General features: G+C 38.2%; 1 protein-coding gene across 1 annotated transcript in view; it reads right to left on the reverse strand.

Moving 5' to 3' along the window:
• Window positions 1-13,589, reverse strand: part of LOC105476916 (mediator complex subunit 13) — a 127,197-nt gene that overhangs the window by 48,214 nt on the left and 65,394 nt on the right. The window contains exons 10-11 of the mRNA XM_071082831.1: window positions 6,020-6,233; window positions 3,433-3,514 (exon numbers count right to left, since the gene is read on the reverse strand). Of these exons, the coding sequence (XP_070938932.1) occupies window positions 3,433-3,514; window positions 6,020-6,233 (296 nt within the window). The remainder of the gene's footprint in view (window positions 1-3,432; window positions 3,515-6,019; window positions 6,234-13,589) is intronic.

Raw genomic sequence — 13,589 nt, forward strand, 5'->3', positions numbered from 1 at the left:
TTTTTGAGACGGGGTCTCGCTCTGTCACCACCAGGCTAGAATGCAGTGGTGCAATCACACCTCACTGCAGCCTTGACCTCTCGGGCTCAAGCAATCCTCCCACCCCAGTAGCTGGGACTACAGCAACATGACCCTATGCCCAGTTAATTTTTTTTTTTTCCCCCTCGAGTTGGGGTTTCGCCATGTTGCCCAGACTGGTCTTGAGCTCCTGGGCTCAAGCAATCCACCTGCCTCTGTTTCCTGAAGTGCTGGGATTACAGGTGTGACCACCTCACCTGGCCTATATTTTTCTATCTTTCTGAAACGTAAAGGAAGAACAGAACAATGATTAAGAGCTGACTCTTGGGCCAGACAGACTTTAATCTGAAGCCCAGCTCCACCACTAACAGTATGACCTTCGACAAATTACTTAATGTCTCTGTGCCTCAACACCAAAAATAAAATGTAATAAAATGTCAGTAATGTGCTTTGCCCAGTGCTAGGGAATATTCCAGGATAGGTAAGTAGGCCAAATAACCCAATTTGTTTCTGAGTTTTTTTTTTTTTTTTTTAAATGTATGTATTGTGAAATGGCTAAATCAAGCTACTGAACGTATTCATTACCTCATATACAGGTACTTTTTTTTTATGGTGAGAACACTTAAAATCTACTCTGAATTTTCAAATGTAATATCTATTATTAACTGTAGTAACCACAATTTACAATAGATCCCTTGAACTTATTCCTCCCAACTGAAATTTTGTGTCCTCTGGCCATCTACCATTCTCCCACCCCCAGTCTCTGGTAATCACCACTTTACTTTCTACTTCCATGAATCCAACTTTTTTTCTTTTTTTTTTTTTTTTTTTTTTTTTGAGACAGTCTCACTCTGTCGCCCATGCTGGAGTACAGTGGCACGATTTCGGCCCACTGCAACCTCTGTCTCCCGGATTCAAGCGATTCTCCTCCCTCAGCCTCCTGAGTAGCTGGGACTACAGGCGTGTGCCACCACACCCAGCTAGTTTTTTGTATTTTTTAGTAGAGACGGGGTTTCACCATGTTAGCCAGGATGGTCTTGATCTCCTGACCTCGTGATCCGCCCATCTCGGCCTTCCAAAGTGCTGGGATTACAGGTTTGAGCCACCGCGCCTGGCCACTGAAAGTACATTTTAAGTATTCTCACCACATACACACACAAAAGGTAAGTATGTAAGGTAATGCATATGTTAAATAGCTTGATTTGCCCATTCCACTTATATATATATACACACACATATACACACACACACACATATATAATAATTCCAAGTGTTTGTTCACTGAAGACTTGACAGTACTTTGAAGCTTATAGTTGTGAGGTTATAATAGGAGACTAACAATTCTCCTCATACCAGTCTCCACTGTTTAAATTATAACTGAAAAAATGATTTAGAATAAGATAAACTATAATTGTGTTGTGACACAGAATATGAGTAAAATGTTTAAAAAAAGTAAATATATATATTTTGGGGGGTGTGTGTGTGTGTGTGTATATATACTCGGCACTCTGTGTGTGTATATATACACACACACACACCCCGCCCCAAAACATCATGTTGTATACCATAAATATATGCAATTTTTACTTGTCAATTAAAAGAATAAATTACTTTAAAAGTTAAATGGGTTTTGTAAATGATTTACTATACTATGTCTCTCTATTCCATTCACAAGGAGTTTAAGTCAGACACATTCAAAGTGGAGTCTTCACCACTGTATTCCCAACACCCAAACAGTACCAACACATAACAGGTGTTAACTAAATATTTGTTAATTAGTGGCCTCAGAACAGCTCTCTTAACTTGTGTGTGTGGGAAGAAAATGACAACAAAATTCCAGTAAAGTTTAATTGAGAAATTGTGGTTTTAGATCTGAAGGACTGTAGGCAATGACCTTATCTCCTCATTTTACAGGTGAAAACTTTAAAACATTTTACTCATATTTATTCTATGTCACAACACAATCATAGTGGAGCTTATTCTAAATCATTTTTCAATTTTTATTTATTTATTTATTTATTGAGACAGAGTCTCGCTCTGTCACCCAGGCTGTGGTGCAGTGGCACAATCTTGGCTCACTGCAACCTCTGCTCTCGGGTTCAAACAATTCTCCTGCCTAATCCTCCCAGTAGCTGGGATTACAGGCACCAGGCACCACACATGCCTTATTTTTGTGTTTTTAGTAGAGACGGGGTTTCACCACGTTGGCCAGGCTGGTCTCGAACTCCTGACCTCAGGTGATCCACTTGTCTCGGCCTTCCAGGTGTAAGCCATTGCGCCCAGCCCATCTTGGCTCACCACAACCTCCACTTCCTGGGTTCATGAGATGCTCCTGCCTCAGCCTCCCAAGTAGCTGGGACTACAGGCATGCACCACCATGGCCCAGCTAATTTTTATTTGTTTGTTTGAGACAGAGTCTCGCTCTCTTGACAGGCTGGAGCGCAGTGACATGATCTCAGCGCACTGCAACCTCTGCCTCCCAGGTTTGAGCATTCTCCTGCCTCAGCCTCCCAAGGAGCTGGGACTATAGGCGCGTGCCTCCATGCCCAGCTAATTTTTGTATTTTTTTAGTAGAGATGGGGTTTCACCATGTTGGCCAGGATGGTCTCGATTTCTTGACCTCATGATCTGCCCACCACGGCCTCCAAAACTGCTGAGATTACAGGCGTGAGCCACTGCACCCTGCCTAATTTTTGTATTTTTTAGTAGGGATGGTGTTTCACTATGTTGGACAGGCTGGTCTCGAACTCCTGACCTCAAGTGATCCACCCACCTTGGCCTCCCAAAGTGCTGGGATTATGGGCGTGAGCCACCACGCCCAGATCCATTTTTCAATAGTTTAAACAATGGAGAGAGGTATGAAGAGAACTGATAGTCTTCTAATTATAACCCCCATAGCTATAGGCTTGAAAGCAGTGTCTTCAGAGAGCAAACACTTGGAGTTATGATGATGAAACACTCTACTGTCAACCAACTGGACATCTGTATCTTTCTCCTATTTTTTTCAAGTGTGTTTTTCCTGGATAGTATAACTATAGCCTTGGCATAGTATAATAATGGCCTTTCTCAATCACTTTCCAGTCAATATGTGCCTTCATTCTTTCACTTCCTTTCACATAATTCCCAGTAGAAGGGTGTGAGAAATCTATTACATAAAACTGAGTTTTTAATGGAAAACTATTTTTATATGTAAAAACAGGAAAGAGGTTGCAACAATTCAAAACACAAATTCTATCACTTGAACTTGCTTCTTCCAATAAAAGATAACCAATAAATCCATCATTTAAGAAAGATTCCTTTCTATGAAACATAATGAATTATACAAAAAGGAGTATTAGAAGTCCAACAATATCAGATCAGTCTGTAGTAACAATCCCGGAAAGCAATATTTTCATTAGGAAATAAAGGTTTTACCTTGCTTGATAGAGGGACTAAATAATGACATAGCATCTTCTTCATGTGATAACACTGTTACACTAGATGTCCCATCTTCTACCTGCAAACAAATATTGCATGTTAGGCTGAAATATATGATTTACCAACAATAAAATCTACCAATTATTGAGGAGCTATGTGTCAGGCATCCAGCTAAGTGTTTAACATAATCACTGATTCTTATAGTTAACAAGTGAGTAGTATGCTTATTATTATTTTTTTTTTGAGATGGATGCTCGCTCTATCACCAGGCTGGAGTGGAATGGTGCAATCTCGGCTCACTGTAACCTCTGCCTCCTAGGTTCAAGCGACTCTCCTGCCTTAGCTTCCCGAGTAGCTAGGACTACAGACCCATGCCACCACGCCCAGCTAATTTTTGTATTTTTAGTAGAGACGAGGTTTCACCACATTGACCAGGATAGTCTCAATCTCTTGACTCTGTGATCCGCCCACCTCAGCCTCCCAAAGTGCTGGGATTATAGGTGTAAGCCACCACACCTGGCCTGTAGTATGTTTATTTTATAAATAAAAAAGTAAAGACTCTAATGTGCCCCAGAAAATATGGCTAATAAGTAGTGAGAGCTGAAATTTTATCCTAAATCTGTCAAATTCCAAAGTCCATGTTCTTTTTTTTTTTTTTTTTTGAGACAGAGTCTCACTGTCGCCGAGGCTGGAGTGCAGTGGCATGATCTTGGCTTGCTGCAACCTACCCCTCCTGGGTTCAAGAGATTCTCCTGCCTCAGCCTCCAAAGTAGCTGGGATTACAGGCATTTGCACCACCACACCTGGCTAATTTTTGTATTTTTAGTAGAGACGGGGTTTCACCATGTTGGCCAGGCTGATCTCGTTCTCCTGACCTCAGGTGATCCACCCACCTGGGCCTCCGAAAGTGCTGGGATTACAGGCATGAGACACCACTGTGCCCGGCCAGTTCATGTTCTTTCTATTACACCTGCAGCCTTCCCAGCTACCACTACTCTCATACTTCCAAAAAGACAAAATTTCAAGTATCTGGCATATAGTAGGGCTAAGTAAAACTATGTGAAACTAATTCTTTGTATTAAATGTATTACTGGGGGCTGGGCACGGTGGCTCATGCCTGTAATCTCAACACTTTGGGAGGCCGAAGCGGGCAGATCACTTGAGGTCAGGAATTGAAGACCAGCCTGACGAACATGGAGAAACCCCATCTCTACTAAAAATACACAAAATTAGCCGGGCGTGGTGGCGCACAGCCTGTAATCTCAGCTACTAGGGAGGCTGAGGCAGGAGAATCACCTGACCAGGGAGCCGAAGGTTGCAGTGAGTGGAGATCGCGCCATTGCACTCCAGCCTGGGCAACAAGAGTAAAACTCCGTCTCAAAAAACAAAAAACAAAACAAAACAAAAAAAACAAAAAACCAAAAACCACACATATTATTGGACCCTTTTCATAACTTTACAGATTTCGGTTTTCTTTTTTTTTTTTTTTTTTTTTTGAGACGGAGTATTGCTCTGTCACCAGCCTGAAGCCCAGTGGCATGATCTCGGCTCACTGCAACCTCTGCCTCCTGGGTTCAAGCGAATTCTCCTGCCTCAGCCTCCCAAGTAGCAGGGATTGCAGGCGCCCGCCATCACACCCAGCTAATTTTTGTATTTTAGTAGAGACAGGGTTTCACCATCTCGGCCAGGCTGCTCTCGAACTCCAGACCTAGTGATCCACCCACCTCAGCCTCCTAAAGTGCTGGATTACAAGCTGTCCTGGCCAATTTTCATATTTTGTATTTAAGACATAATTCTTGTTTAGCAAAGTTATCTTAATCTTAACAAATTCTCATATATACTATATACTTGCACTTCATTTTTACTTTTAGGTGCACTGTAAGTTCCTGAATCACATATTCAAAAATAGCACATATTTTCTAAACTCAGTGATGTATATTCTGTTTTATCTTTGAAAACTGGTAATTCACTTACAACGTATTTTTAAATCACTGTCAAAATAGCCTACCTAAATGTCCTGATTTCCATTATGACAAAATTTAATACACCCTTTATCCAACTCAGAAACTTTTAAACAACAAAATATGTTCATTATCGGAGATCAGCTATAATCGGTACCATGTGCATTCAAAAAAATACACTTTTCTTTTTTTTCTTTTTGAGACGGGAGTCTCGCTCTCTCACCCAGGCTGGAGTGCAGTGGCCTGATCTCGGCTCACTGCAACCTCTGCCTCCTGGGTTCAAATGATTCTCCTGCCTCAGCCTCCTGAATAGCTGGGATTACAGGCGCACACCACCATACCCACCTACTTTTTGTATTTTTATTAGAGACAGGGTTTCACTATGTTGGCCAGGCTGGTTTCGAACTCCTGTCCTCACATGATCCGCCTGCCTCGGCCTCCCAAAGTGCTAGGATTACAGGCATAAGCCACCGTACCCGGCCAAAAATACGTTTTTCTAAATAAATGATTACTCTTTCTATTCTAAGACAAAAGAAGTGAAATAATTGTGGTACTAAGAGTGTTACTATATGCAGTGCTACAAAATCAACAGTGACCTTTTGGTATACTGTGATTCCTCTTACCTTGTGTTTTTTTCCAGCTTCTCTCTCACTATTTTGTCTATCTTTTTTATCAGGAAAAAGGAATTCCTCATCTCCTTCAACAAATGCATATGGATCAATTTTAGGTTCTTGTTCTGCATCAGAGGCTATTGCTGAAAGATACTGGTTTTTAATTTGATATTGCTGCACTAATTCATCAGAAATTTTTAAAGGTTTCTTACATTGCACCATTAACCTGCATAAAAAAATTAAAAAAAATTAATTATCCACATAAGCATTAAAAATTTCCAAATGACATAAGTATCATAAGGTTTTTAGAACTACTTAAAGATTATCTAACCTGCAATCCCTTATTTCACAAATGAGGAGGCATGAAAATATTAAATAATTTGTTGAAGTCTAAAATTCACCCATAGAGAAATGGGGCCAAAATCCAAGTTTCCTAACTATATGATCTTTCCACCAAAATACGTTGTCTTTAGGTAATTCACGGTTCTCAAATCCTCAAGCACATTATTTTGTCCAAATCCATTCCCTGAAAGGGGCTCTTAAATCTAAACTGCTCCACGACAGTAACTCAAAGTGGGGGCTTTATAAAAGTGAGGTAAGATACTTTTAAACAATGTATACAAAGAAAGTGATTATGGTTTTTTTTTTTTTTTTTTTTTTTTTTACTGCCATGAGTAGATACTTTAAGTTTTAAATTTTTGAAGGACTGATTTGTGTTCCATGAAAATAGCATTATTACTATTAATTGTGGCAAGATGTTTCACAATGGAAAGTGAAGTTTCAGTGCAAGTATCTGAGTTCTTTTCTAATCACATTGGCACATGAATTTTTAAGCTATTAGTCTTCTGCTTCAACACAGCAACTGAAAAACTGCTTCTCTTTATTCTCCTAAAATAACCAATAAAATGACAGGAGATGACAGAGTAAAAGAGAAGACAACAATGAAGTTGGAAAGATTAGCTAGTGGAAACTGACAGACCACAGAAAGCTAAAATCTAAGGATAAAAGAGGGACACCACAACAAGAATCAAGCTGATCTATACCAAAGAACCTTGGAAAGTATCAGGACTTTTTTCTCTCTGAAGACCCGACTGCTCGGTGAGTGTGAACACAGAATCATTAGCTTCTGGTTTGCATAAGACACGTTTAGACTCTCAAATTCCTATTATCTTGGGTATACAAAGCTAAAGTTCTCAACCTGTCATAACGGCAGCTAGCAGCCAAGCTTATAGTCAGATCATATCCAGAATCTTGCAATGACTACTTCACTCTCAGAAAAAAACCAAAGTCTTTATATCATCCTATGAAAACTTCCCATAATCTTGTTCTTCTCCTCTCCAACTTCATCTTTTACTATTCTAGTCCTCTCTTATACGGCTTCCAAGGCCTTCCTTTATGTTCCTCAATGGGTTCCAGATCCATTCCCGGCTATTTCTTTTATTGGGAACATTCTCCTTCCAAATATCTGCATAGCCAACTCACTTCCTTCAAGTCTTTGTTTAAATGTCACCTCTCTCTGAGACCATAACTACCTTATTTAAAATAGCAATATGCCCATGCCCATTTGCCTCAATGATAATCCCCCTTAACCTGCTCTATTTTCCTGCATAGCATTTATCTTTTAACATATTACATAATTTATTAAGTTCATAGTTGACTGTCACACTAGAACATAAAAGCTCCACAAAGACAGGGGGCTTACCTTTGTTCACTAATTTAGCACAGATGCCTAGAGTACCTGGTACATAATAGGTGTCAATACTTGCTAATGAATAAATGAAATCTAAAAATCACAGACTGAGATGTTTTTGCATTAGTACTACTAAAATACAGTATCTTGTACTCTGAAATTAACAATTTTTACACACTAGAAGGTACCAATGCCACTACTTATCTACTCTGAGTACTAAGACAAAAATTGTAAGATATGTAAGGTCTGGGAGCAATGAAGGTATCTGCACATTGCACATTCTTTGAGTGACAGGGAAATCACACCTTATTCATCTATTCACTAATGCCTAGCACTAGCAGCACGTGATCGCTTACAAACTAAGGGCAAAGCAGGCCATCAAAACAAAAACTGATTTCTAAACATGCTATCAAATGCTCAAATATATATCATTATTATTCCAAATATGCCCCAGATTTATCCCAAAAACTAAAATCCCAAGTATACAAAAACTTTCTTCTGTGGGAACATAATGTTAGCACACTGTCATTGGGGATATGTTTTATAATTAATCACCAGAATAGTTCTGTTGTATAAACAGATGAGTATCAAGTGTAGTTTTTTATCTCACCACATTAGACTCTAAATAACCGTTAGCTGAACTGTCTACCAAATTTCATTAATGCAAATCTTTTCAAAATAGTAATTCTAGCTACTTTGATAAGTACTTTTCTTATTTAACACTTAAAATAATGTTAAGATAAGAAGCAAAGGGTATTATCCCTTACTTTGATGTGGAAATTATGTAAAATCAAGGGCTTTGCCAAGGTCACACAGTGGCAAAGTCAGAGACGAAAAGATTTTAAGTATTCATATTCAAATAACTATTCTTAGGGAAGAAAGTATAAGAAATCTCCCTTCCCCCAGCCTGAAAGACACTACTGCTCTTTGTAGAGACAAATAAAACAACTCTGTGTTTCATATTAAGTTGTCGTCTGGCAGAAGTATAAAAACCTTCACACTGTTTACGTAAGTAGTTGCTAGACTACTGTGCAGTAACATTATTAAAAAAACCAATTCTACTGCACAGGGCTCTATTAAAATAAAAATGAGTAAACCAAATGCATTACCTAAATATGACTTTTTGTTATTTTATTGAATCATTCTCACAGACATTAGGATGTGCAAAGAATTTAAATGTAGTCAATTTCAAGAGGATCAAGACACAATAAATTTTAAAATGTAAATCATTTACATTATACATTCTATATTTAAAGCTGATAAAAAATAGAATTAAAAATTGTTACTTTTAAGAGATGCCAGATAAAAAACTCTAATTACCATACTGTCAACATCAATTATATAGTACACATACACTTTTAGAATACGAATAACCTCTCCTTTCCTCAAACGAACTTTCACATACAGCCAAATAATTAACTACAGACACAGTTTCAATTAGACATAAAGCTAAATACAGACAAACTGCAAAAAGATCAGGTACAGCCATGAACAGCAAGTGCTGCAAGGCCCAAAGCAAATTTAAATTATATTATTCATTAATTCATCTCCTTCCTTTTACTATGACAATAACATACTATCCTGAAATGTACTCATATATAATTTAACATCGCTTATGGTAGCATATGCTGTTATGCCTTTATTCAATAAAAATTCTTCCAGATGAGGTATGACAGTTTTTAAGGATTGACAATTATAGAAGCAGATAAGCTATAGATGGGAAGTTAAGAAACAAATGAATGCAATAACGTCAAAATCTCCCCACCACTTTTTTTCTTTTTTTTTGTTTTGAGACAAGGTCTTCTTGCTCTGTCACCCAGGCTGGAGTGCAGTGGCGCGGTCTCAGCTCACTGCAACCTCCACCTCCGGAGCTCAAAGTATCCTCCCTCTTCGGCCTCCTGAGTAGCTGGGACTACAGGCGTGTACCACCACACTTGGCTGGTTTTTTATGTTTTGTAGAGACAGGATGTCACTATATTGCCCAGGCTGGTCTTGAACTCCTGGGCTCAAGTGATCCTCCCATTTTTGCCTCCCAAAGTGTTGGGATTACAGGTGTGAGCTACTGTGCCCAGCCTAAAATCTCCCACTTTTTAAATGGTACTTTTTTCTATTACCATCTCCTATATTCAGAATCAATCCTTAAACCGAGTCAAGGTCACTGTCAAAGGAAAGCTTTATTGCATTAAAATAAAACAGGAAATATAGAAGACTTACTTAAAAGATTTAGGGTACAGTAAAATCAAAACAGGTTTATTTCATCACAGGCTTCCTTCTGTGAAAGTCATTCAGAACTACCTTTTAGAGATCAAATAATGCATTCTATAACAATATACATACAAATCTGGTATATCACTAATACAACATTGGAGTTAATTATATTGATGAACATCATGGTATATCCTGATATGCTTTGGCCACAGAATAAAACATGTAAAGAACTATGCTCAAATACAGTTCTTTCTTTGCTCAGGGTTGAGACAGGTTTCCCTCTAAATCAGAATAACGGACTAAACCACCACAAATTCTTCTAAAACTAAGTGCTAAACCCATGAAAAAAGATACAATGTTTCTTGCCAGAAATTTTGCTGTCTTTAAAATTTATACGGTTCTTAGCCTCTATTCTGAAATACATACTATCATTAATTAATACAGAAACTAAAAAGAATTAGAAACAAAAAAAGATATTTGTCACATGTATCTTATATATGGGTTATGCTGTGTTCCATTCCAACCTCTCCTTCCCCACAAGTAAATTCTAACAAATTAGAGGAATTTTACTTTTAAAAACATAGTCAATGAAAAGTTAAACATAAAACTTCTACACATGAAAGTCTAAGAAAAAGGGTACTTAGAAATGATAAATTCTATAACTCTATACTAGTTAGGTAGCCGTCACCACCTAAAACTGCTGATCAGAAAAATCAAGAGGGCTGGGTGCAGTGGCTCACATCTGCAATCCCAGTGCTTTGGGAGGCCAAGGTAGTAGCATCACCGGAGACCAGGAGTTCAAGACCAGCCTGGACAACATAGCGAGATCCTGTCTCTCAAAAAAAAAAAAAAATTAGCTGAGGGGTGTTGTCACATGCCTGTAGTCTCACCTTCTTGGGAGGCTAAGGAGGATGGATGGCTTGAGCCCAGGAGCTCAAGGCTGCAGTGAGCCGTGATCATGCCACTGCACCATAGCCTGGGTAACAGCGCAAGATCCTCTCTCTTATAAAAATAAAAAATAAAAATCAAGAGTACAAATTTTTTTCACTAACCCACTATTATGGAAGGACAGTGCCACCTTTCAACAGCAATCAATGGAAACATTTATTTATACCAAACAGAAAATGCAGTTTCACTTAACATAAATAAAACAAAGCTTTGAATTTCTGCTACTGTAATTTTCTATGAAGTCACACACCTGTAAAGGTTCCACTATTACAAATCCACTAATTCTTTGTTTCTACTGATGCATTCTTGTCCTTTTGCATTGTATATCTACTCTGGATTATTAACAGTCCCCTCTATTAAGTTTCAGACATTATCCCAACTGCCTGATGGAATCTCTCAGCAGGTACCTCAAACTGCATTCACATTTTTACAATGTACTCACATTACATGCACATAGCTAAAGTCATGTAGTACAAAAAGATGAAAAGCCTAAGTATCTCAATCTCTCTCCTTCAAGATAACAAGTACTATTTCTATCATCTAATTAAGGTGGAAAAAAACCTATGTATACGCCAGCATATATGTATGCACATATGTACTTTGTTCCTCATCTACATACAGAGCTTCCCATATCAGCCTACACAGATTTCCTTTAAGTGGATATGTCATTATTATTTAGCCAGGCCTTCATTATTTAGCAAGACCTTATTTTCATAAGGTATATCCATAGTTTCTGTTTTTTGTTTTTTTGTTTTTTGTTTTTTTTTTTTTGAGACAGAGTCTTGCTCTGTTGCCCAGGCTGGAGTACAGTGGCATGGTCTTGGCTCACTGTAACCTCTGGCTCCCAGGTTCAAGCAATTCTCCTGCCTCAGCCTCCTGAGTAGCTGGGATTACAGCTGCCTAACACCATGCCCAGCTAATTTTTTGTATTTTTAGTAGAGACAGGGTTTCACCATGTTGGCCAGGCTGGTCTGAAACTCCTGACCTCATGATCCACCCACCTTGGCCTCCCAAACTGCTGGGATTACAGGTGTGAGCCACCACGCCCAGCCTAGGTATATCAATAGTCATTCCAAGGTACTTCTATTTAGAAATGCTACTTTAAAAAAAAAAATCAGAAAAATTATGTTTGGTAAGATTTAGCCTAAAGTGGGTAAAAACAATGGTAGAGACACCTTCAAACCTATTCTTTATCTTTCCACCTCATGAACTAAATATGCTTGGCCTTAAACTCTCCTGTTATTCCCCTACTTTACTATTCAACTGGTTGCAAAGTTCTTCAAAATATATTCCACAGCATCTGTAACACTCATACATCCCTGCTACTTCTAATTTCCTAGTGTCAGCCTCACATCACTTTCTCTATGAGTTGCTCAAACATGTCCAAATTGATCTCCTTTCATACAAACGTACCTTTTCATTTCAAGCAACCTTTCAATAACATTACTTGGTGAGTTTTTCCAAAATCCTTATTTTCCAAAACTTGTTATTTTATCTCACTCAATACTTGAAATAGCTCCCCCATCATCTCAAGGATAATACATAAACTTATGAATACTATTCTGCTATTCCATTCCATAGTCCTACGCTTTTTAGGTCTCATTTCTCATCATGACACACCAAACTACTAAGGAACACCCCTATAATCTAACCATACCAAACTACATAAAGCTTCTGCATCTTCATAAATGGAATTATTCCCCACTCTGTGTCTGTACTATATTTTAGTTATAGCTCTATCAGATAATATGTTATTTTCCAATAGACTAGAATTTCATTTACAATCAAGAGCTAAATTTATTTTATACACCAACAGTGCCCCCACAGCATACTGCATAAGAGAAACTTCAGTTTTTTTCAAACCGATAAAGAAGTACCTTTTAAGAATATGAATTTAAAAAGAAAGATAATATTCCTGAGATACAAAATGCAGAGGACTTGCAACAGTCCTCTAATTAACTTCATTAAAATTAACTGCTAAACATTTAAATGCACTTTCAAAACTCAAAGAATGGAAAAATAATAATGGATATTTACAATGACTAGGTGACAGAAATTCACCAATTTACTAATATAAACAAATGAGGCTTCTGAATGGATTACTCTATGACTAAAAAGGTGTTTGATCATATTACATCTTTAAAATTATAAGTGCTTCCAGAAAGAATTTAAGAAGGTTGTTTAAATGCCATCAAAAGAGGGCCAGGCGCAGTGGCTCACTCCTGTAATCCCAGCACTTTGGGAGGCCGAGGCAGGTGTATCACCTGAAGTTGGGAGTTTGAGACCGGCGTGGCCAACATGGCGAAACCCGTCTCTACTAAAAATACAAAAATTAGCCAGGTGTGGCGGCGCATGCCTGTGATCCCAGCTACTCAGGAGGCCAAGGCAGAAGAATCACTTGAACCTGGGAGGTGGAGGTTGCAGTGAGCCAAGGGCAACAAGAGCGAAACTCCATCTCAAAAAACAAAACAAAACAAAACAAACAAACAAAAAAAGCCTTCAAAAGAGAGTAACAATAATTCATTGAATTTATTTTAATGACAGGGAACATATCTAACTTTGTCAATTGGCTGTACCACTTTCTACAAGGAGACGACTATTATTTTGATCCTTATGACATCACATCTCAAGCAATATTAACAGTAGGTAATAAATTATCCAGTTATTCCAACAAAATCCTTTTCACTATGGGGAAAAAAAAGCATTTTTGTTTCAGCATAATAAAAGACCATGCCT

This window comes from Macaca nemestrina, chromosome 17 (genome assembly GCF_043159975.1).
Source record: "Macaca nemestrina isolate mMacNem1 chromosome 17, mMacNem.hap1, whole genome shotgun sequence".
NCBI lineage: Eukaryota > Metazoa > Chordata > Mammalia > Primates > Cercopithecidae > Macaca > Macaca nemestrina.